Source organism: Mobula birostris, chromosome 19 (genome assembly GCF_030028105.1).
Source record: "Mobula birostris isolate sMobBir1 chromosome 19, sMobBir1.hap1, whole genome shotgun sequence".
NCBI lineage: Eukaryota > Metazoa > Chordata > Chondrichthyes > Myliobatiformes > Myliobatidae > Mobula > Mobula birostris.
This window is the reverse complement of record NC_092388.1, coordinates 42,351,773-42,377,440: the sequence shown is the minus strand read 5'-3', so window position 1 is coordinate 42,377,440 and position 25,668 is coordinate 42,351,773. Positions and strand designations below refer to the sequence as shown.

At 39.9% G+C, this 25,668-nt stretch overlaps 1 protein-coding gene across 1 annotated transcript in view; it reads right to left on the bottom strand.

The window, feature by feature from the left end:
• Nucleotides 1–25,668, bottom strand: part of LOC140212348 (genetic suppressor element 1-like) — a 184,242-nt gene that overhangs the window by 80,410 nt on the left and 78,164 nt on the right. Inside the window, exon 3 of the mRNA XM_072283053.1 lies at nucleotides 17,449–17,645. Coding sequence (XP_072139154.1) covers nucleotides 17,449–17,645 — 197 coding nt within the window. The remainder of the gene's footprint in view (nucleotides 1–17,448; nucleotides 17,646–25,668) is intronic.

Here is a 25,668-nt window from a genome sequence, read left to right as displayed (position 1 = left end):
ATTCTCCCACCTACCCGTGGGAATCAATGAAAGGCTTATGTGGCTATATCTGCCCCTCAGCCACAAACGTCACACAACAGTCATCAGCGCTTATGACCCCACCATGACCAGCAAATACGTAGCCACATGCGTATCCACAGATGACTGCACAATGTTTAGTCTTCCTCTGACCCCGAGAGACAATCACCACCAATCAGATTGGAGACATCAGTGGTGTGTTGCAGGGATCAGTGCTGAATCCTTTGTTGTTTGTCAAATGTAATAACGATTTGGATGGATATGTAGATGACATGATTAGAAAGTTTGCTGATGGCGCCAAAATTGGTGGTATAGTGGACAGTGAAGGAGGCTTCCAAAGTTTCAACAGGATATATATTTATATGTATATATAGCATGAGGATAGGTGCTTGAATGAGCAAGACATAGAGGGATATGGAATTACTTTTGGCAAGCAACAATAAAATAGAGGCATGATGATTAGCATAGATGTGGTAGGTTGAAGGGCCTTTTTTTGTGCTGTACAATTTAATGACTCATACAGTTCTTTGGCTCAATGACTGCAAAATAAAAGTATTTTACAATACTTTCACAAAGCATTTCACAATGTGAAATTAAGAAGAGTAAAGGTGAATAGATCTCCTCAATCTAGTGGCTGAAAGATCATAAGACATAGGAGCAGAATTAGGCCATTCAGCCCATCGAATCTGCTCTGTCATTCCATCATGGCTGATCCCAGATCCTAGTCAACCCTATACACCTGCCTTCTCACCATACCCTTCGATGCCCACCCTGATCAGAAAACTATCAACTTCTACCTTTAATATACCCATGACTTGATCTTCACTGGTTTGTAGCAGAGCATTCCACAGATTCACTATTCTCTGGCTAAAAAAAAATCTCATTACCTCCGTTCTAAAAGGTTGCCCCTCAGTTTTGAGGCTGTGCCCTCTGCTTCTGGATACTGCCATCATAGGAAACATCCTCTCCACATTCACTCCACCTAGTCCTTTCAACATTCGGTAGGTTTCAATGAGATCCCCACGCACTTTTCTAAATTCCAGTGAGTACAGGCCCAAAGCTGCCAAATGCCCCTCATATGTTAACCCCTCCATTCCTGGAATAATCCTTGTGAACCACCTTTGGTCTCTCTTGAATTACAACACATTCTTTCTGAGATATGGGGCCCAAAACTGTTGATAATACTCCAAGTGTGGCCTGACCAGTGTCAGCATTATCTCCTTGCTTTTATATTCTATTCCCCTTGAAATAAATGCCAATATTGCATTTGCCTTCTTTACCACAGACTCGACCTGCAAATTACCCTTCACGGAGTCTTGCACGAGGACCCCTAAATCCCCTTCACCTCTGATGTTTGAACCCTCTCCTCATTTAGATAATGGTCCGCACTATTGTTCCTTTAACCAAAATGAACTACTGTATATTTCACAACACTGTATTCCATCTGCCACTTTTTGCCCATTCTTCCAATTTGTCTAAGTCTTGCTGCAATTGCATTGTTTCCTCAGCACTACCTACCCCTCCCACAATCTTCGTATCATCTGCAGACTTTGCCACAAAGCCATCAATTCCTTCATCTAAATCATTGACAAACAATGCGAAGAGTAGCGGTCCCAATACTGACTCCTGAGGAACACTACTAATCACTGGCAGGCATCCAGAAACGCACCCCCCCCTTTTATTCCCATTCATTGGCTCCTGTCTGTCATTTCAGTATCCTTCCTGTAATGCCATAGGATTTTACCTTGTTAAGCAGTGTCATATATGGCACCTTATCAAATGCCTTCTGAAAATCCAAGTAAATGACATCCACTGCCTCTCCTTTGTCCACCCTATAGTTACTTCCTTGAAGAACTCTAAAAGATTTGTCAGGCAAGATTTCCCTTCACAAAAACAATGCTGGCTTTTTATTTTATTATTAATCTCCAAGTACACTGAAACCTCATCCTTAAAAATAGATTCCAACTCTTTCCCAACCACTGAGGTTGGGCTAACTGGCCTATAATTTCCTTTCTTTTGCCTTCTTCCCTTCTTAAAGAGTGGGGTGACATTTGTAATGTTCCAGTCCTCTGGGACCATGCCAGAATCAAGTGATTCTTGAAAGATCATGACCAATGCATCCGTGGTCTCTTCAGCAAACTCTCTCAGGACTCTGGGATGTAGCCCATCTGGCCCAGGTGACTTATCCACCTAAAACCTTTGAGTTTACCTCGCATTTTTTCCTTTGTAATAGCAATGGCACACACTCCTGCTTCCTGACACTCACAGACCTTTGGCACACTGCTATTGTCTTTCACAGTGAAGACTGCTGCAAGTACCCATTAAGTTCATCTGCTGTTTCTTTGTCTCCCATTACTACCTCACCAGCATAATTTTCCAGTATCAATTCTCACCTTCCTTTTACTCTTCATATAACCGAAAAAAAACTTCTAGTATCTTGCTTTATATTGTTGGCTAGATTGCCCGCATATTTTACCTTTTCCCTTCTTTTAGTTTTTTAGTTGCCTTTTGTTGGATTTTTAAAGCTTCCCAATCATCCAACTTCCCACTCACTTTTGTTACCTTATATGCCCTTTCCTTGGCTTTTATGCAGTCCTTAACTTCCCTTGACAGCCATGTCTGCGTACCCCTGCCATTTGAAAAATTCTTCTTCTGTGGGGCATATCTACCCTTCGCCTTGTGAACTATTCCCAGAAACTTCAGACATCTTTTCATTTCATTTTTAAAATATTTTTATTGATATATAGTCTTCTACAGCTATAAAATACATTTCAGCAAATTAGTATATATATAAAATTAATAAAGCTGAAGAAAAAATATATATGCTAATGGAAAAAAGAATATATAAGAAAAAGGAGGAAAAAAGAGAACCCCAACTAACTGAAAAAACCCCCACTAACTACAAAACAAAAAAAAAGAAAAAACCTATTAGGAACCAACTCCTGGAGCAATACGTCTTACAATCATTTATATATATAACAGAAAAAGAAAACAACAACCACCAAATCACATTTATATAACATAAAATTGGAAGGAAACGATATAAATTAATTCAAATTAAATGTTAATATTTGGCAAAAGAGCCCCACCTTCTCTCAAAATCGAATCGGGGATCAAAAGTTCTACTAATTTTTTCCAGACTAAGACATAACATTACTTGGGAAAACTATTGAATTAGTGTAGGGGCAGAGGTATCTTTCCACTTCAGTAAAATAGCCTTTCTTGCCAACAATATAACAAATGCAATTACATGTTGGTTTGAAAATGAAATACCCTGAATATGATGCGGAACTATTCCAAATAGAACAGTCAATGTATTAGGTTGTAAATTAATTTTCAAAGCTTCAGAAATTGTAGAAAATAAAGATTTCCAAAAAAGATTTCAATGAGGGACATGACCAGAACATACGTGACAAAGTAGTGACTGTGACAAAGTAGAGAGTGGTGGATATATGGAATGCTCTGCCCCAGAAGGCTGTGGAGGCCAAGTCTCTGGATGCTTTCATGAAAGAGATGGATAGAGCTCTTAAAGATAGTGGAATCAAAGGTTATGGGGATAAGGCAGGAACTGGATACTGATTGTGGATGATCACAGTGAATGATGGTGCTGGCTTGAAGGGTCGAATGGCCTACTCCTGCACCTATTGTCTATTGTCTATTGACTTCATTTTTGCACCTATCACAATTATTATCTATATTAGGAAATATTTTGGATAGCCTCTTCTTTCTTAAATAATAATGGTGAACAATTTTAAATTGAATTACACAATGATTGGCACATAAGACCATAAGACCATAAAACAAAGGAGCAGAAGTCAGCCATTCGGCCCATCAAGTCTGCTCCGCCATTTTATCATGAGCTGATCCATTCTCCCATTTAGTCCCACTCCACCACCTTCTCACCATAACCTTTGATGTCCTGGATACTCAGATACCTATCAATCTCTGCCTTAAATACACCCAATGACTTGGCCTCCACTGCTGCCCGTGGCAACAAATTCCATAGATTCACCACCCTCTGACTAAAATAATTCCTTTGTATTTCTGTTCTGAATGGGCGCCCTTCAATCCTTAAGTTATAGCCTCTTGTACTAGACTCCCCCATCATGGAAAACAACTTTGCCACATCCACTCTGTCCATGCCTTTCAACATTCGAAATGTTTCTATGAGGTCTCCCCTCATTCTTCTAAACTCCAAGGAATACAGTCCAAGAGCGGACAAACGTTCCTCATATGTTAACCCTCTCATTCCCGGAATCATTCCTCTCTGTACCCTCTCCAACGTCAGCACATCCTTTCTTAAATAAGGAGACCAAAACTGCCCACAGTACTCCAAGTGAGGTCTCACCAGCACCTTATAGAGCTTCAACATCACATCCCTGCACTTATACTTTATTCCTCTAGAAATGAATGCCAACATTGCATTCACCTTCTTCACCACCGACTCAGCCTGAAGGTTAACCTTAAGGGTATCCTGTATGAGGACTCCCAAGTCCCGTTGCATCTCAGAACTTTGAATTCTGTCCCTATTTAAATAATAGTCTGCCCATTTATTTCTTCTGCCAAAGTGCATAACCATACACTTTCCAACATTGTATTTCATTTGCCACTTCTTTGCCCATTCTTCCAATCTATCCAAGTCTCTCTGCAGACTCTCCGTTTCCTCAGCGCTACCGGCCCCTCCACCTATCTTCATATCGTCAGCAAACTTTGCCACAAAGCCATCTATTCCATAATGCATATTGTTGATGTACAATGTAAAAAGAAGCGGCCCCAACATGGACTCCTGTGGAACACCACTGGTAACCGGCAGCCAACCAGAATAGGATCCCTTTATTCCCACTCTCTGTTTCCTGCCACTCAGCCAACACTCTATCCACGTATGTAACTTTCCCGTAATTCCATGGGCTCTTATCTTGTTAAGTAGCCTCATGTCAAAGGCCTTCTGAAAATCCAAATATACAACATCCACTGCATCTCCCTTGTCTAGCCTACTGGTAATTTCCTCAAAAAATTGTAATAGGTTTGTCAGGCAGGATTTTCCTTTAAGGAATCCATGCTGAGTTCTGCCTATCTTATCATATGCCTCCAGGTACTCTGTAACCTTATCCTTGACAATCGACTCCAACAACTTCCCAACCACCGATGTTAAGCTAACAGGTCTATAATTTCCTTCTTGCTTCCTTGCCCCCTTCTTAAATAGCGGAGTGACATTTGCAATCTTCCAGTCTTCTGGAACCATGCCAGAATCTATCGACTTGTGAAAGATCATCACTAATGCCTCCGCAATCTCCACAGCTACTTCCTTCAGAACACGAGGGTGCATTCCATCTGGTCCGGGAGATTTATCTACCTTCAGATTATTCAGCTTCCTGAGTACTTTCTCTGTCGTAATTGTGACTGCGCACACTTCTCTTCCCTGCCACCCTTGAATGTCTGGTATACTGCTGATGTCTCCCTCAGTGAAGACTGATGCAAAATACTTGTTCAGTTCCTCTGCCATCTCCTTATCTCCCATTACAATTTCTCCAGCATCATTTTCTATCGGTCCTATATCTACTCTCACCTGTCTTTTACTCTTTATATACTTGAAAAAGCTTTTAGTATCCTCTTTGATATTATTTGCTAGCTTCCTTTCATAGTTCATCTTTTCCCTTTGAATGACCTTCTTAGTTTCCCCATGTAAGCTTTTAAAAACTTCCCAATTCTCTGTCTTCCCACTAATTTTTGCTTCCTTGTATGCCATCTCCTTTGCTTTAACTTTGGCTTTGACTTCTCTTGTCAACCACGGTTGCATCCTTCTTCCACTCGAAAATTTCTTCTTTTTTGGAATATACCTGTCTTGCACATTCCTCATTTCTCGCATAAACTCCAGCCACTGCTGCTCTGCCGTCTTTCCTGCCAGTGTCCCTTTCCAGTCAACTTTGGCCAGTTCCTCTCTCATGCCACTGTAATTTCCTTTACTCCACTGAAATACTGACACATCAGATTTCGGCTTCTCTTTTTCAAATTTCACAGTGAACTCAATCATGTTATGATCACTGCCTCCTAAGGGTTCCTTCACCTCAATCTCTCTAATCACCTCCGGTTCATTACACAATACCCAATCCAGTACAGCCGATCCCCTAGTGGGCTCAACAACAAGCTGTTCTAAAAAGCCATCTCGCAGACATTCTACAAATTCTCTCTCTTGAGATCCAGTGCCGACCTGATTTTCCCAATCCACTCGCAAGTTAAAATCCCCCACAAATATCATAACACTGCCCTTCTGACAAGCCTTTTCTAATTCCTGTTGTAATTTGTAGTCCACATCACTGCAGCTGTTTGGAGGCCTATAAATAACTGCCATCAGGGTCCTTTTACCCCTGTGATTTCTTAGCTCAACCCATAAAGATTCTGCACCTTCCGATCCGATATCACCTCTTTCTAATGATTTAATATCATTTCTTACCAATAAAGCCACACTTCCCCCTCTGCCTACCTTCCTATCCTTCCGATACACCGTGTATCCTTGGACGTTCCGCTCCCAGAGACATGCATCCTTTAGCCAAGTCTCAGTGATGGCCACAATATCATACCTGCCAATCTGTAGCTGTACGACAAGATCATCAATCTTATTCCTTATGCTGTGTGCATTTAAGTATAACACCTTAAGACCAGTATTTGGTACTTTTCGCTTTGATTTCACTGCAACTTTATTGCACTGCAACTCATCCCAATGACTACAAATTTGCCCCATCACCTGTCTGTCTTTCTTGACATCTTTACTGCTCACTATCTTAGATTTATTTCTGTTTTCCCCTTCCTCTGCTCTATCATTCCGGTTCCCATCCCCCTGCCAAATTAGTTTAAACCCTCCCTAACAGGTCTATTAAACTTTCCCGCCAGGATATTGGTCCCCTTCGGGTTCAGGTGTAACTTGTCCATTTTGAACAGGTCATACTTCCCCCAGAAGAGATCCCAATTATCCAAGAATCTGAAGCCCTGCCCCCTGCACCAGTCTCTCAGCCACACATTCATCTGCCTGATCCTACTATTCTTGCCCTTGCTAGCACATGGCACAGGTAGCAATCCCGAGATTACTACCCTGGAGGTCCTGCTTCTCAGCTTCTTTCCTAACTCCCAGAAATCTCTCTTCAGGACCTCCTCCTTTGTCCTATCTATGTCATTGGTACCAACTTGTACCAAGGCAACTGGCTGCTCACCCTCCCCCTTCAGAATATTCTGGACCCAATCCGAGACATCCCGTACCCTGGCACCTGGGAGGCAACACACCATGCGGGTATCTCTATCAGGCTCACAGAATCTCCTGTCCGTTCCCCTGACTATGGAATCCCCTATGACTACCGCATTCCTCTTCTCCTTCCTTCTCTTCTGCACAACAGTGCCAGGCTCACTGCCAGAGACCCGATCACCTTGGGCATCCCCTGTCAGGTCATCCCCCTCAACAGCATCCAGAACAAGGTATTTGTTGCTGAGGGGGACAGCCACAGGTGTGCTCTCCACTATCCGGGCATTTCCCTTCCCTCTCTTGACAGTGACCCAGTTTTCTGACCCCTGCAGCCTAGGGATGACTACCTCCCTGTAGCTCCTGTCTATCACCTCTTCACTTTCCCTGATAAGCAGTAGGTCATCAAGCTGCAGCTCCAGATCCCTAACACGGTCTCTGAGGAGCTGCATCTCGGTGCACTTGGCGCAGATGTGGCTATCAGGGAGGCTGGAGGTCTCCCAGGATTCCCACATCTGACACCCTGAACAAAGCACTAACCCTGCAGGCATGCTATCTAATTCTACAGGAATGAAACAGAAAAAGTAAGTCTATTCACCCACTTACCTCGCCAAACAGATGCACTTTTTAAACCGTTAGCTTGTACCGTTAGCTGTGAGAGCCCTGCTGATTCGCGAAAGCGGGGGGGGGGGGAGAAAAAAAGAGTTGGTGCTTCGCTCTCGCCTCTTCCTGTTTACTGCCGAAGCCCGTTGAAGCCAAAGCCCTACACTCTGCTACCACTCACTCCGCTGCCTGCTGTATAGGGTGGTCTCCTTTTTAAACTCTCCGCGCTGTCCTGTTACGTCACGTGCCTGCGCAGTCTCATCCTTCTTGCACTCGAAGAAGTCTTTAAAAAAACTGCCTTCCTTCAGAATTCAGCTCCCACGCTGCTCTTTAGTCCCGATCCAAAAGAAAGCCGTTGGTAGCAACCTTCCTTTTTAAACTCTCCCCGCTGTCCTGTTACGTCACGCGCCTGCGCAGTCTCGTCCTTCTTGCACTCGAGGAAATTATTTTAAAAACTGCCTTCCTTCAGAATTCAGCTCCCATGCCGCTCTGTAGTCCTGATCCAAAAGAAATCCGTTGGTAGCAACCTTCCTTTTTAAACTCTCCACGCTGTCCTGTTACGTCACGCACCTGCGCAGTCTCGTCCTTCTTGCACTTGAAGAAGTTTTTTAAAAAAACTGCCTTCCTTCAGAATTCAGCTCCCACGCCGCTCTGTAGTCCCGATCCAAAAGAAGAATTAACCATTTTCAGAACTCATAACCGATCTTCATTAACAAAAGTCATATTAAATTCTCTCTCCCAATCTTGTTTAATCTTTAGTGAGAGGTTTTTTTCTGTAGTAAAAATAAATTATAAGTTCTACCAATGGAACCTCTCACTAAAGGATTCATATTCAAAATAGTATCCAACAAATCAGATTCTTGCATATATGGAAACGTTGAAACATAGTTTTGTAAAAAATGTCTAATCTGAAAATATTGCAAGAAATGTGTATGAGAGAGAGAATATTTGCTAAATAACTCTTCAAAAGTTATTAATCGACCATCACTAAATAAATCTGCAAAAGAACAGATCCCCTTATTTCTCCATGAAAGAAAAATGGGATCAGTAATTGAAGGTTTAAATAGCAATTTTCGAAATACAGGGCTAGACAATTCAAATTGTTTAAAATTAAAAGAGTTGCGAAATTGAAACCAAATCTGTAAGAACTGTTTAATAACAGGGTAGAGATTTAAATTGGAAACTTTAGCAAGTTGTAAACGTAATAGAGCTCCTAATAATGAAGTTAAATAAAATTGATTAATAGCTTTAAATTCCAAATCAATCCAAGCTGGTTTTTGGCTTTTATCGAGCCAATATAACTAAAAACATAGTTGTCGAATATTAACAGCCCAATAATACAATCTTAAATTAGGTAACGTGAGTCCACCATCTTTTTTGGATTTTTGTAAATGAAACTTGTTAACTCTTGTTTTTTTTATTATTCCAAATAAAGGACGAAATAGTAGAATCAATTTGATCCAAAAATTCTTTAGTTAGAAAAATAGGTATATTTTGAAAAATATATAAAAATCTAGGTAAAATCATCATTTTCACGGCATGAATATGACCTGTTAAAGAAAGTGTAAGAGGATTCCATCTAGAAAGTAATGTTTCATAGAGTCCAATAAAAGAACTACATTAGCTTTATAAAGATCTTTTTTTTTGTAATGATAATACCCAAATATTTAAAAGAATTCACAATTCTAAATGGAATATCATTATATATAAAAACAGGAACATTTAAAGGGAACAATTCACTTTTATTTAAATTAAGTTTATATCCTGAAAATTTTCCAAAATCATTTAATAATTCCAAAAGATTAGGAATAGATTCTTCACGATTCGAGATATAAACCAGAAGATCATCTGCATAAAGGGAGATCTTATGTATGGTCCCATTTATAGAAATACCATGAATGTTTTTAGTTTCACGAATTGTTGTAGCCAAAGGCTCCAGTGCAAGATTAAATAATAAAGGACTTAATGGACACCCTTGTCGAGTACCTCGTGAAAGTGAAAAAAAGGGAGACCTAAGATTATTAGTAATAACGGTAGCAATAGGGTTCTTATAGATCATTTGAATCCACTTATTAAAATTATTACCAAAGCCAAATTTCTCTAATACATTAAACAAATAAGTCCATTCAACTCTATCAAATGCCTTTTCTGCAACCAGAGAAATAACACATTGGGGTGTTTTGGATAATGGTGAATATATAATGTTCATCAATCTCCAAACATTAGAAAAAGAATAACGGCCTCTAATAAAGCCTGTTTGATCCATAGAGATAATTTTAGATAAAATGTTTTCCAAGCGGTTAGCCATTATCTTAGAAAGAATTTTAGCATCCGCATTTAATAGCGAAATAGCTCTATAAGACGAGCATTCAGTATGATCTTTATTTTTCTTAAGGATTAAAGACACAGAAGCTTCATAAAAAGAAGGTAAATTACCTTTCTCAAAAGATTCGTGAAATATTTCCAAAAGGTATGGAGAAAGTAATTTTTCAAATTTTTTGTAAAATCCTACCGAATAACCATCGAGTCCAGGAGCTTTACCTGATTGCATTGACCATATAGCCTTCTGAATTTCATACTCAACAATTGGAGCATCAAGGGTCTGTTAATCTTCAGCAGTAATTTGAGGAAATTTAATCTTATATAAAAAAGCCTTCATTTTGGAGGGATCTGCAGGAAACTGAGATTTATAAAGATCGAAATAAAAGTCCTGAAAAATATTATTAATGTCTTCATAATTACTTACTATATCTCCATTATCTTTATGAATCTTTAAATTTGTGTTTTAGCCTTAGCAGCCCTTAATTGGGAAGCTAAAAGCCTATTATTTTTATCCCCAAAAATATAAAACTGACTATTTAATTTAAGCAAATATCCTTCAATAGGATAAGTTAATAATAAATTATATTGTGATTGTAATTCCACTCTTTTAAACAAATCAACATTTGGAAAGATTGCATTGATATTATCTAATTCTTTAATTTGTTTAGCAATTTTATCTAATTCCATTCTTGTCTGTTTCTTCAACTTAGCTAAATAAGAAATAATCTGACCACGTAAATAAGCTTTTAACGTATCCCAAATGACTAACTTTGAGACGTTTCCTGTATTATTAAAGAGAAAAAAACTCTTTTATCTGAGTTTCAATAAACTCAACAAAATCTGAACTTTGCAACAAATGTTCTGGAAAATGCCAAGGTGGTCTTGTAGAAACAACATCTTTCAAATCAAATATTAAATTTAAAGGAGCATGATCAGAAATAACAATTGCAACATATTCACATTTCTGAACATTCAGTAAAAGTCGCAGGTCGGCTATAAAATAGTTGATTCTCAAATATTTATTATGAACATGTGAAAAAAAGGAATATTCTCTATTGGTAGGATGCATATATCTCCAGACTTCAATTAAACCATAATCAATTAAAAAGGAATTAATAAGTGATGCAGAGCGATTAGGGAGTTGATGTCTAGATGATGATTTATCTAATAGGGGATTTAAAGCAAGTATTAAAATCTCCACCCATTAATAACATATATTCATTTAAATCAGGTAATAGAGCGAAAATATCTTTAAAAAATGAAGGATCATCAGCATTTGGTCCATATATATTAACCAAAACCATTGCCTTATTGTAAATTGTTCCTTTAACAATCAAAAATCTACCATTAATATTAGATATAATATCCTCCTGATTAAAAGGAATATTAGAATCAATAAAAATGGAAACAACCCTAATTTTACTTTGAGAGTTTGTGTGAATCTGAGGGTCCTTCCAAAATTTAAAAAATCGATTTTTATCACATAACCTGACATGTGTCTCTTGAGCAAAAATTATATCAGGTTGGAATCCATTAATAATTTTAAATGTTTTCTTACACTGAATAGGATGATTCCAACCACGGACCTTCCAACTTAAAACATTTAACTGTTTAAATAACATCATGAAACTTTATATCTAAAGAAAAGAATTAATGCATGTCAGGATAAGGTAGTCATGAATGGTGGTGATAAGCAACAATGATAACAATTTGCGTATGCTCCGGAATTCCATAATGGGAATAAAAAAATAGAAATAAAAAAAAGGAAAAAACCCACCCAACCTACAAAGCCCAGAAATAAGTCGATATCAATTGACGCAAGCCCCGAGGAATGCATTAGAAGCAATTCTGAACTCTACTTGCCTAAATAAAAGGTACGGATGAAAAAAGGTAATCTGTCTCCCTCTCTCGAGTATACAACTCATTACAGTCAACATACAACCCATTACAATTAAATTAGAAAAAACAGTTAACAGAAATGACCTTCAATTTAGAAAGTAACCTTCATAACATTAGATAAGAAAAAACACTTCCAAAACAAATTCTTGAAATATTTGCACAGAAAGCATCGCCATCTTTAACTTATTACATCTATCTATAAAACGTAAAAAAATCCGAATAGTGAGTTAAAAGTTCTTAACAAAAACGTACAATGCAAAAAAAACCCAATTAATTCATAGATGTAGCAAACAGAAAGAAATTCTAAATGGTTTAAAATGTCTACAGTCTTCCAACAGATCCCATAAGATATCTTCTAAAATTAAAACTGTCTAAACCAGTCTATTTCAAAGATAAACGTACTTTTTAATACCAAGACTTTCAGTACTTCTCAATCCTCCCGATCTCATCATTCCTTATATCGTGAAACGATCGAATAATTGTAAGTCTTTTAAACTTCAGGCTTCAGACTCATCTGGGAGAGACTTATTAAAACGCAATGCATCGGCTGGATCCTCAAAGATATGAACCCCAGAGTTTTTAGCGAAAAGCCTTAATTTAGCCGGATACAGAAGAAAGGGATGCATCTGGTTTTGAAAGGCCATTCGCATTCCGGCCGCGAACCCAGAACATCTCTGAACAATTCCACGCGGAAAATCTTGAAAGAAACGAATCTCAGAGCCTTGAAATTTAAATATTTCTTTGTTTTCTTGTCAGTTTAATAATACGGTCTTTGTCTCGAATACGAAGGAAATGCACAATAACATGCAAACACGAGGAAATCTGCAGATGCTGGAAATTCAAGCACACACATCAAAGTTGTTGGTGAACACAGCAGGCCAGGCAGCATCTCTAGGAAGAGGTACAGTCGACATTTCCTGACGAAGGGTCTCGGCCCGAAACGTCGACAGTACCTGTTCCTAGAGATGCTGCCTGGCCTGCTGCGTTCACCAGCAACTTTGATGTGTGTTGCACAATAACATGTCTGTTTTTATCTTGTCCCAGAATTCCAACCCTATGAGCTATTCCAATGTTGGGCAATTGTGAAAATGCCTCAGGAAATAGAAATTGAAACATTTTAGCGAAATAGTCCAGTATGTCGGCAGATTCTGACTTCTCTTTCAATCCAACAATTCGAATATTGTTCCGACGAGAATGAGCTTCCAAATCAAAAATTCATCATTGAGCCTTTTCCAGACGAGAAGAAATAACAGCCGCATTGAGAGTTACTTCTTTAAGATCCAAGCTCAAAGAATCAACTTTTCCTCCAAAGGGCGAAGACTTTCTTTTAGGTGAGTTAATTCAGCGATGATAGAGCTCATTGGAGTCTCTAATCTATTAACCCAGGCTGGCTCTTCAGGAGCTTCGTCAGTTTTTTTAGATTTACCATTACCTGTATCGAGATTCTTTTTAGTGCTTCTCAAGGTAGCCATAACTATAATTATCACTTTGAAAGATCCGACTGAATAAAGTTAAAATTTCAAAGTTTAAGTCGGGAAAGGGAGAAATTAAAGGGAGACAGAAAGACACTGTGTCTTAAGTGTCCACAGGTGGAAGGCGGAGTCCAGCCATCTTAGCTCTGCCATCATTCCCACCAGGATCCTCCTCCAATCCACTTGGGCAAGTTTCTCTCTCATGCCTCTGTAATTCCCTTTATTCCATTGCAATACTGTTACATGATGCAAGTAATGTTACAAGTAATGCTTCTCCCTCTCAAATTGCTGTATAAATTCAATCATATTATGATCACTGCTTCCAAAGGGTTCCTTTACGTTAAACTCCCTAGTAAGATCTGGGTTAACACCCAATCTACACAGGAAACATGGCTGCAGGTCAGGGATACAAGTGTGTTTAAGGAAATGGGGTTTTATACTCTCAATATCGACTATCCTGCTGGCAAACGTGCAGTCTCTGGTGAATAAAGTCGATGATCTCAGAGCTAGGGTGCTGAATCTGAGGAACATCAGGACTGTGTGTGTGTGTCCTTTGTTTCACAGAATCCTGGTTAACCCCTTCTGTACTGGATGCAGCAATTCAGATTGACGGATTTACTATACACGTCAGGATAGATCTAGAGAGTCTCTCAAAAGTAGAGGTGGAGGAGTATGCCTCATGATCAACTCCTCTTGGTACACAAATATATCAGTGCTGTCCCAATTTTGCTCACCAGATCTGGAATATCTAGCAGTCAAGTGCCGTCCTTTTTACCTACCATGGGAGATTTCCGGGATCATTTTGGTAGCAGTATACATTCCACCTCAAGCCAATATCTATCAGCCTTTAGATGATCTCAGCAATAGGATCAACATGCACAAAACAGCACACCATAACGCCTTCACCATCGTTTTGGGGGATTTTAACCAGACCAGTCTGAAAAAAATCACTAAGCAATTAAAATCAACAGATCACTTGCAATACTAGGGGAAACAACACACTGGATCATTGTTACACCACCATCAGGAATGCCTACCATGCTATTCCACACCCTCACTTCAGGAAGTCCGATCACCTGGCTGTACTTCTACTCCCTGAGTATAGGCAGAGGCTGAAGACTGCAGTACCAGTAGTGAGGACCAAGAAGGTACAGACGAGGGAAGCGCAGGAGTGCTTACAAGACTGTTTTAAATCGGTGGATTGGACTGTATTCAGGGATTCATCTTTGAATCTGGATGAGTATGCTGCAGTTGTTACCACCTTCATTAAAACCTGTGTGGATGAGTGTGTGCCTACAAAGACTTACTATACATTCCCAAATCAAAAGCCGTGGATGAACCAGGAGGTATGTAATCTGCTGAAGGCTAGATCTGTGGTATTCAAGTCTGGTGATCCAGGTCTGCACTGAAAAACCAGGCATGATTTGCAGAGGGCTATTTCAAGGGTGAAGAAACAATTTTGAACAAGTTTGGAGTCGATACTGGATGTACAACAACTCAGGCAGGGTTTGCAAGACATTACTTCCTACAAAGCGAAACCCAATAGCATGAAGAGCAGCGATGATTCACTACCAGATGAACTCAACGCCTTCTATGCCCACTTTGAAAGGAAAAATATAACTACAGCTGTGAAGATCCCTGCTGCACCTGATGACCCTGTGAACTTTGACTCAGAGGCCGATGTTAGGCTGCCTTTAAAGAGAGTGAACCCTCACAAGGTGGAAGGTCCTGATGGAGTACCTGGCAAGGCTCTGAAAACCTGTGCCAACCAACTAGCAGAAGTATTCAAGGACATTTTCAATCTCTCACTGCTACAGTTGGAAGCTCCCACTTGCTTCAAAAAGGCAACAGTTATACCAGTGCCTAAGAAGAATAATGTGAGCTGCCTGAATGACTATCACCCAGTAGCACTCACACCTACAGTGATGAAATGCTCTGAGAGGTTGGTCATGACTAGACTGAACTCCTCTCTCAGCAAGGACCTGGACCAATTGCAATTTGCCTATCGCTACAATAGGTCAACGGCAGACGCAATCTCAATGGCTCTCCACATGGCTTTAGATCACTTGGACAACACAAACACCTATGTCAGGATGCTGTTTATTGACTATAGCTCAGCATTTAATACCATCATTCCCACAATCCTGATTGAGAAATTGCAGAACCTGGGCCTCTACAGTTGCAATTGGATCCTCGACTTCCTAACTGGAAGACCACAATCTGTGCCGATTAGTGATAATATCTCCTTCTCACTGATGATCAACACTTGAGCACCTCAGGGGTGTGTGTTTAGCCCACTATTCTACTCTCTCTATACCCATGACTGTGTGGCTAGGCATAGCTCAAATACCATCTGTAAATTTGCTGATAATACAACCATTGTTCGTAGAATCTCAGATGGTGACGAGAGGGCGTACAGGAGCAAGATACGCCAACTAGTAGAGCGGAGTCGAGTAACAACCTGGCACTCAACGTCAGTAAGACAAAAGACCTGATTGTGGACTTCAGGAATTTTCCCAATCCCCTTGCATAACGAAATCCCCCATTACAAATGTGTCATTACCCTTATTACATGTCTTTTTTCAGCTCTGTTTACAAACCCAACCCTACGTCTTGGCTACCATTTGGAGGCCTATATATGATTCCCAAATGGTGTTTTTACCCCTGCCATTTCTTAACTCCATCCACAAAGCTTCACCATTTTCTGACCCTATGTCACCTCTTTCTAACAATGTAATTCCATCTCTTACCAACAGAGCCACACCATCACCTATGCCCTCCTGTCTGTTCTTTTGATACAAAGTATATTCTTTGATGTTAATCTCCCAACTATGGCCTTCTTTCAGCCACGACTCAGTGATGCCCACAAAGTCATACCGACCAATCTCTAACTGCGCCACAAGTTTGTCCACCTTATTCTGAATGCTACACACATTTAAGTACAGCACCTTCAGTCTTGCATTCTTTGCTCTTCTGAGTTTTGCCTCTGTGGTACAATTTAACTCTTCACTCTGTCTGCATTTGTACCCAATCATTGCCTTGTTCTTACTTACAATCATGTACATCCATCATCTACTTGTAAACCAGCTGGCTCATCCTCAGCTCTATCATACTGGTTCCCATTCCCAGCCATATTAGTTTAAACTACTCCTAACAGTTCTAGTAAACCTGTCCTCAAGAATATTGGTCCCCCTCAGGGAGCGCTCATGGAGTGAGGTCTATTAAGATGTTGCTCCTTTCTTTTATTATCATTCGTATTTCTATTCAGATACATACTGATAATTTGCTGTTATATAATCACACTGCTATTACAATTGAAAATCTGGGTGGAGAACTAGGGTGTATACTTCAGAGTAACATCAACATTCAGAAAACCAGGATTGCAGATGTGGATTACGAAGTAGCAATAACTAAAGGTCTAAATCTCAAACTATAAGCTATAAAGATTGACCTACTCTCAATGCAGACAACACTTTGATACTGTGAGTGCTGATGTATTACAGATTGTTAACTTTGACCAGTGATTTCTAAGCCTTTGATTTTCTTGCAATTAATTTAAAAAAATCACCTCCATATAGTTCAGTTTTACTTGAAAACAGATAGATTTTCTTTTAAAAAATGTCAGTAATCAGCACATGGCCATAATCAAAAATGGTATAATAATCATAACTGGTAATCAAATTAAACAAGGTATAAGCAGCATATCTAGAATTGGTTTGTGGCTATTCTAATATTGCTACAAAGAGGATACAATACTAAACTTCATAAACTCAAGCAAGGTATCACTTCTTGGCTCAATTATTTTCACCACAATATTGTGCTAAATTCATAAACATTGTACTACAAACAATTTAAATCCCTAAGCAGCATTGGATGTAATAATTATATCAGGTTTCTTTCTCTTACCTGTCGACCATCTCCTCTCCAGAGTCCATTGATAGCTTGTGTTGGAGCAATAGTAACTACAGGTGGAGTATTTGCCACTCTTTGGGTTCCAGGTGGAACTATTATTGTTCCTGAAGCCCGTTTGGGGGTGCCAGCAGGAGTACCATGATTAGCGACTGGTGACGATATAGGAGTATGTTCACTACAATGTAAAGAGCCTGAAATTATAAAGAGTAAAACAGAATATCAGTATTATATGTTTCCTGCTCATAAGCATAATGCTAATTGCTTTATCTAGTAATGTTTAGTGCTCAATGGAAATATCTATTTTCCTTCTTGATTGTAAAATAAAGCACTTGTGTGAACTGGACTCACTTTTTAGAATTCTTCATCTCATGTTCTCGATATTTATTGCTTACTTATTTACAGGGGTCCCCTGCTTTTCGAACGTTCGCTTTAAGAAACCTCACTGTTACGAAAGACCTACATTAGTACCCTGTTTTTGCTTTCAGAAGGTGTTTTTACTGTTATGAAAAAAAAATTCAGCGCGCAATAAAAAATCAGTGCATGAAAAAATCAGCGTGCGATAAAAGGCAGCGCGCCCCGAGCAGCCGCTCTCCCCTGGATTTGGAACTGCTTTGTTTTAACATGTGCCTGTGAGCAGCCATTTGCAAGATGAGTTCTATGGTATCGGAAAAGCCTGAAAGAGCTCGTAAGGGTGTTACACTTATGGTAAAACTAGACATAATTAAGCGTTTTGATCACGGTGAACGAAGTAAGGACAATGTGAGTTTGGCTTGTGGAAGCTGACGAACATGATGCTAAAGAAGTTTTGGCATCCCATCACCAAGAACTGACAGATGAAGCGCTGATGCAATTGGAAGAAGAAAGGATAACAGTCGAAACCGAATGAGTAATGATAAAGTACGACTTTAATTTTGAAAGGGTACATCGGTTTAGGGGATATTTGCAGGATGGTTTGAGTCCTTATTAAAGAACTGTGTGATGGAAAAATGCACGAAGCTCAGCAGTCAAGTAAGCCTTCCAGATCAGCCACAGCAGACGACGAACCTCGACCTTCGACATCGAGGCGGGCAGAGATAGAAGAAGATGAGCTGCCTGCTCTAATGGAAACAGGCGATGAGATGACACCCCAGTGTCCCACCACCCCAACCCCCAGGCCACGGACAGATACCGATTCACGGAGAGTGCAAAGGTAGCCGGGAGGCACACAGCACATCTTTAAGAAAAAAGCCTAAATAAACATGCTAATTAATTAGGTGCTGCCGACACATAATTGTCGGCCCAGATCAGAGATGACACAATCGGAAATCAGCACTGATCTGGGCTGACAATTACGGGCGGCACCTAATTAAATAGCATGTTCGTTTCGGCTTTTTTCTTAAAGATGAGCTGTGTACCTCCCGGCTACCTCTGGAAGCCTGCGTTCTTCGCGGCAATGTATCGCTCAGCGGCCTGGAGGGTAGGGGCCACTGCACCACCCAACCTGCAATGACTCACTCTAACACACCATCATCAGTGTTCTCACTGTCTTCCTGATTCCCGTAAGTGATACTACACTGTACATACATTATTTCTACTTTATATAGGCTGTGTATTTTTATGTGCTATTTGGTATGATTTGGCAGCTTCATAGCTTAAAGGTTACTGGAGAAAGTGTTCTTGCCAACAGCGCTTGTGTGAGAATTTTTTGCCAACGGCGCTTGCGTGAGATTTTCGCTACGGAGAACAGTTCAGTAATGATTGTGGAAAAGTATTTCTACTTTATATGGGCTGTGTATTTATCATATCATTCCTGCTTTTACTATATGTTACTGTTATTTTAGGTTTTATGTGTTATTTGGCATGATTTGGTAGGTTATTTTTGGGTCTGCGAACGCTCACAAAATTTTCCCATATAAATAAATGGTAATTGCTTCTTCGCTTTACGACATTTCGGCTTACGAACCATTTCATAGGAACGCTCTACCTTCGGATGGCGGGGGAAAACCTGTATTATTATTTCTTTTTTCTCTTTTCTGTTTGTATTTGCACAGTTGGTTTTTCCACACATTGGTTGTTGTCTGTCCTGCTGGGTGTGGTCTTTCATTGATTCTATTGTGTTTCTTGTACTTACTATGACTGCCCACAAGAAAATAAATCTGAGGGTTGTAAATAGTCCCATGTACATACTTTGAAAAAAAATTTACTTTGAACTTTCATATATTGCAAACTCAAACTACCTTGCCCACTTGTTTTAAATTTTCAAGTGATTCTGCCAAGGACTCTTAGAGTTTAGTGAAGTCTTACTGTTTACGCATTTGATGCTACACATGTTGTACACTGTGGGCACAGTCTGACACAAAAACTGTGCTGTATTCAACAATTGATCCTACACTCCTTCTGTGGTGGTGTAGAGGACAATGGTTCCAGATTAGGCCAAAAATATTGTAGATTTTGAATCTGCTTTGCAGTATCAAGGTCACCGTATTTCAGTTCCCAAATTATGAAATGGAGAATTGAGAGTAAGCTATTCTAGATCTGGTTTATGGGTTAGGAAATTGGTAGTATACTTAATACTTCAGCTTCATAAGTGGTGATGAAGACATGGTCAGCACTCTCAGTAGCTTTGGTTAACCTAGGAACACTAGCGAGTGCTCACTGGTATCTTCCTCCTTTTACCATTCTTCAATTTACCCTTAAGTTCATTATGAGCCTCCAAGGTGTGTGTTACTTGGTGCTGTCTGCTTGGGGAATCTAGATTAAACAACTTGATCTTGAGAGTCTTCATGGTTTTCAAACTTCAGTTCAGATTATTCACTTTAATCAAATTGTTTACTCAAAGCCATATCACAATAAATAGCTTACTGTAAATCTAATTGTAAGTGTAGTCAAAAGACTTTGGTTAAACAAAGTTAGTATCAACAAGAAAATGATATTTTAGGTACATCTCACAGTTGTATGCAGCTACTGTGGGACAAGTTCAGAGTAAAAAGAGTGGAGGAAGGATGTACGGTTCTCCTGTCTATAGACCCATGCTCCCAACTACTTGCTTCCTGAGGCTCTACCCTAAATGTTATCAACTCTCCTTGGATCTTACATCACTGATACTTGTCTGGTCTGTTTTGTAACTCATTTACTAACAGACCATGAAACACTGAAAACCATTGATCTAGACAGCCTCCACATGAGCACTTTGCTACCACCATGAATGACAATTAAATCTCATTAAGTTATAGGAAAGTAAGTGTGAAGGTGGAGAAAAAAGATAGATAGATAGAGAGAGAGAGAGAGAGTGAGAGCCAGAAAGTGAAAGGAAGAGCTATGAAGGAATGAATAGATGAAGGAAAACAGGAATTTGAAGAGGTATAAGGGTAGAGAGAGAAGAGATACAGAAAAAGCAGAGAAAGGAAGGCAAGAAGGGAAGAAGGGGACTGCAGAAGAGAGGAAGAAAGAGAAAATAAAAGATGTAAGAGGGGATAGGGTGGCGAGGGTCAGAAAGGGGACAGTGAAGGAAATGGATAGAGTGCTGCAGTAAAAAAGCAAGCCATGATCTTAGGGAATGGTGAGGAAGATGTGAGGAACTTACTCTTGCTTCTCTTTCTTAGAAGCCAGGTGGGTAGTAAAGGTAAAGAGCTGAAGAGGAAGGAATCTGATAGGAGAGGACACTGGACCATAGGGAAAGGGAAGGATGAGGGGACCCAAGGGGAGGTGATAGGTGGATGAGAAGAGGTAAGAGCTGAGAGTGGATAATAGAAGAAGAGGACACGGGATAGGAATTATTTTTTCAAGGAGGAGAAATTCATGTCGTCAAGTTGGAGGCTACCCAGATGGAATATAACCCTAATGTAAGATGGAATGTTGCTGAGGGTGGCCTCATCTTGGCACCAGAGGAGGCCATGGACTGACATGTCAGAACAGGAATGGGAATTGGAATTAAAATGTTTGGCCACCAGGAAGATCCATTCATGGCAGATGGAGCAGAGGTGCTTGACGAAGCGGTCACCCAATTTATGATGGCACATTCAGGAGCATTGGACACAATAGATGACCCCAGCAGAATTGCAGGTGAAGTGTTTCCTCACCTGGAGGTGAGGGAGGAGGTGAATGGGCAGGTGCAGCACTTTGGCTGTTTGCAGGGATAAGTGCCAGGAGGGAGATTGGTAGGGAGGGACAAATGGACAAGGGAATCACAGAGGAAGTGATCCCTGTGGAAAGTGGTTTGATGGTAGGATCCATTTGGAGTTGGTGGATGTTGATGTGTTGGATGCGGAGGCTAATGGGGTGGTACGTAAGGACAAGAGCGCTATCACTGTTAGGGTGGTGAGAAGATGGGGTGAGAGTGGATGTTCAGGAACTAGAGGAGATGTGGGTGAGATCACCTTCAATGAAGGAGGAAGGGAAACCTTGTCTTTGACGAAGAAGGACATCTCTGATATCCTGTAAAGGAAAGCTGCATCCAGGGAACACATGCGGTAGACACAAATAAACTGAGAAAATGGATTAGCATTTTTACAGGAGACAGGGTGGGAAGAGGTATAGCCCTACCATGCAGTAATTAGCATGTATTGTGAATATCTCAGATTCCAGCATCAACACCTGAGGCATTTTGCTAGTCATAGATCCGCAATCCAAAAATCAAAAATTATCCATTCATTCCTATTCTCTATTTTCTGCCTGTTAAACATTCTTAATCCATGTCAGTATTTTACTCCAATCCATCTGCTCTAATTTTGTTTCAAGTTAAGAGCTGATAACTTTTTGTTTAAAAGTTAGAGCACATGGATTCTCTTGCTTAGTATCTTATTAAAGGCCTTATGAAAGAGTACAGGATTGGAATTTGCCCTTTGGCCCACAATGTTGCGCAAATTAATTAAGATAATGATGGCTAATTAGACTAGTGTCTTTTGCCAGCACATGGTCCATATCCCTCTATTCGCTGCACATTTATTTGCCTATTTAAGAGCCTCTTAAATGCCTCTATTATATCTGCCTCCACTACCACCCCTGATAGTACATTCCAGAGACCATCTCATCTATGTGGTAAAAGATGGCCCCTCATATCTCCTTTAAACTTTCCCTATTTCATATTAAATGATTACCCTCTAGTATTTCTCCATCTGTATGACTGAGATCATATCAGCCATCCATTTCTGAAAGGAAGGGGGAGAGGGTGGTTTCCATTCCCTCAAGATAAGTCTTTTGGCAACAATCATCCCCAGCATCAGAGACTGTTGTATGGCTGTAGGGAAACAAATAGTAGATTGCGAGCAGCCAAAGATGGTGAGACAAGCTTCCAAGGGGAAGGATCTTTTATAGGTCTTTGAGTACCAGTCCAATATTTGGACCAAAATCCAGTCAGTAATGGGCAAAACCAAGAGGTGTGTGACAACGTGGCTTCCGTCCCTTGGCATCTATCACACATTTGCGAGGCAGAAGGGTAAATCCTGTGCAATCTAAGTTTAGAGTAGTGGAAACGGTGAACAACTTTAAACTGGATCAGTTGGTGTCTGCTGTTAACAGAGCAAGCTTGTATCATAGACAAACTCTTGTCCCAGGCAGCTTCAGATAATTTAATACCCACTCCTCTCTCCAGGTGTCTCTATTCTTCACAGTAGACGCTACAGTGCAATCATCAAACAAATGTACAAGCTTAGAAACGAGATGCTTGGAGTCAGGAGGGTTCTTTAAAATATCAAAAAATATGTTTCCCTGGAAGGATTTCAAAATTACAAATCTTAGATTGAGTGTAGTGTCTAATTTGTAAGTAAGGAAAAAAGTGCAAATGACGCAGTTCAAATTTCTCTTTCAGCAGACTAAATGTTGCAAACCCTCCCTCTATGTACGGGTCCTCAATAGAAACTAGACCCTTCTCCCTCCAAGCATGGTAGGTTTTATCTGACCATGAGGGTAGAAAGTAGTGATTGAAACAGATTGGTGTTTGTAGAGGTCTCTGGTAAATTCAGAATGCTCCTAATCTGATTTAGAATTCTGACGGAATTTTTGAAAACAAAACTCAAATTTTTTGAAGTCCCAGGCTTTTCTATCTTAGAGAACAGCATGGCTAGCAAGGAGGAATTGATAACATAGTTAGACTCCATACATAGCCACAAGGGAACCCCAGCGGCTAGGTTATCCGGAGCCCCTGTTGCCAAAACATTAAAGCCCTAACATTGACAACCCAATAATAGTGTCCAAATACAGGTAAACCCAGCGCTCCTTCAGACTTGGGCTTTTGTAAATGAATTTTCGAAATCCTGTGATTTTTATAATTCCAGATATAAGACAAAATTATGGAGTCCAATTCTTTAAAGAAGGCTGATGTAAGAAAAATGGGGAGATTTTGACAAAGATAGAGAAACCTGGGAAGGTAAACCATTTTAATTGAATTTATACGACCAATCATGGACAGAGGTAGGGTTTTCCAACTTTCTATACTGTATTCTGTTTAAGTTTTGAAATAAACTCCGCGAAGTTTAATTCAAATATCAATTTAGGGTCTTTGGGGATTGCCAAGCCAAGATAAGTAAAGTGATCTTTAACTACTTTGAATGGGACACTTTCCAAAAAACCCCGTGTGTAGACCTTGGAGAGGGGTACGGGTACGAAGTCACTTTTTGTCCAATTAATTGAGTATCCCGATAGTCTGCCAAAAGAGGTGATTAAATCTAGAAGCAGAGGGACTGACTTTTCTGAGTTTTGTAAGTAGAGTACCACATTGTTGGCATATAAACTAATAAGTATTTCAGTAACTCCCACTTTCAAACCCTCAAACTTCTTAATCAATAGAAGGCTGGAGGCTGTTTCTTATATTGTGAAAAAAAACTTCTAAGCTTTAATTTTGAAGAGTGATAGCATGGAGATGGCCTAAACAGAACACTGATTTTTTTTAACTGTACATTTTCTATTTTACTATTACCACAGTAAAATAGAGAAGGAGATGGCGGCACGATGCAGCTCGCAGTGACCATTCTGGTGGTGGTATCTGTTATTTGTCAAGTAGGGTGCCGTGCACAATCCTGATTTGATGGAGACGGACGTGAGAGCACGGAGGAACATCTGGTGAAACTTCTGAAATACCTGCTTCGCTGCTGCTGCTACTGTGTGGTCCAGAATCTCCGGAGGAGAAGGTCCCAAGTCCTTGGCTTTGCTTGTTGCTCGGCGGCCAGGGCGGGGTCGAACCGCTCGGCAGAGGATGGTGCTTGGAGAGGCTGTGTCGGAGGGGCTGGTCGCAGGCTTGAAGTTTTCGGAGGGGTTCAGAGTCTGCTGAGGTCGGGTGCTTTCAATGGTGTTGCATCGGCGAGTTGGCGTGCTTGGAGGTTCATGGTGGGGAGAGTTCCTCCCTTCTGCCGCCTGCATGGGATGATGAGTCTATCGGGACTTTGAGACCTTTTTTTTACCGTGCCCATGGTCTGTTCTTTATCAATTTATGGTATTGCTTTGCACAGTTGCAACTATATGTTATAATTATGTGGTTTTGTCAGCTCTAGTCTTGGTTTATCCTGTGTTTTCTTGCGATATCATTCTGGAGGAACGTTGAATCATTTTTTAATGCATGCATTTCTAAATGACAATAAACGAAAACTGAACTGAACTGAACTGAACAGAACACATTAGAGGAAACAGATACACTTACAGCATATTGAAACTGAACACAGTTAATTTCAGAGTGAATATTTACAAAAATACACTACTTTGAAATCTGCCACTTCTGCAAATTAAAAAATCAATTAATATTGTTTCACTGAATTCTAATTATTGCTTTATGACAAATACAGACCTAATTTTTAATCAAGTCACTAAATCCCTGAGGCCACTGCTCATGGTGAGTCATTTATGATTTTGGCTATTTATCTATTGTAACAAAGGAGATGAGTTTTGGGAGTTTTCACCAGTTTTGGAAATTCCACCAATTTCATGTACTCACTGAGTGAAGTTTCCCTTGTGAGACCATTAATTGCTAGATCATAGGTGATAATTGGGACCTCATTCAAGTAAATGAACAAAGGGAACAACCTCTTAAAATAACTTTAAAGGTAGCCATTTTTTACTGTAACATTGAGGTGAGGTTATGATTTAGTTGTGAAATTGTACAAATTATCCCCTTTGATAGCTTAAAATTACTTCTCTAATCTGGGCCAGTCTAAGTACAATTTGACAGAAAATTGAGCTAATATTTTTAATGTGTTTATAATTTAAACTGCTTTTTCTCCTTATTGCAGTCTGTAATGAATTGACCTT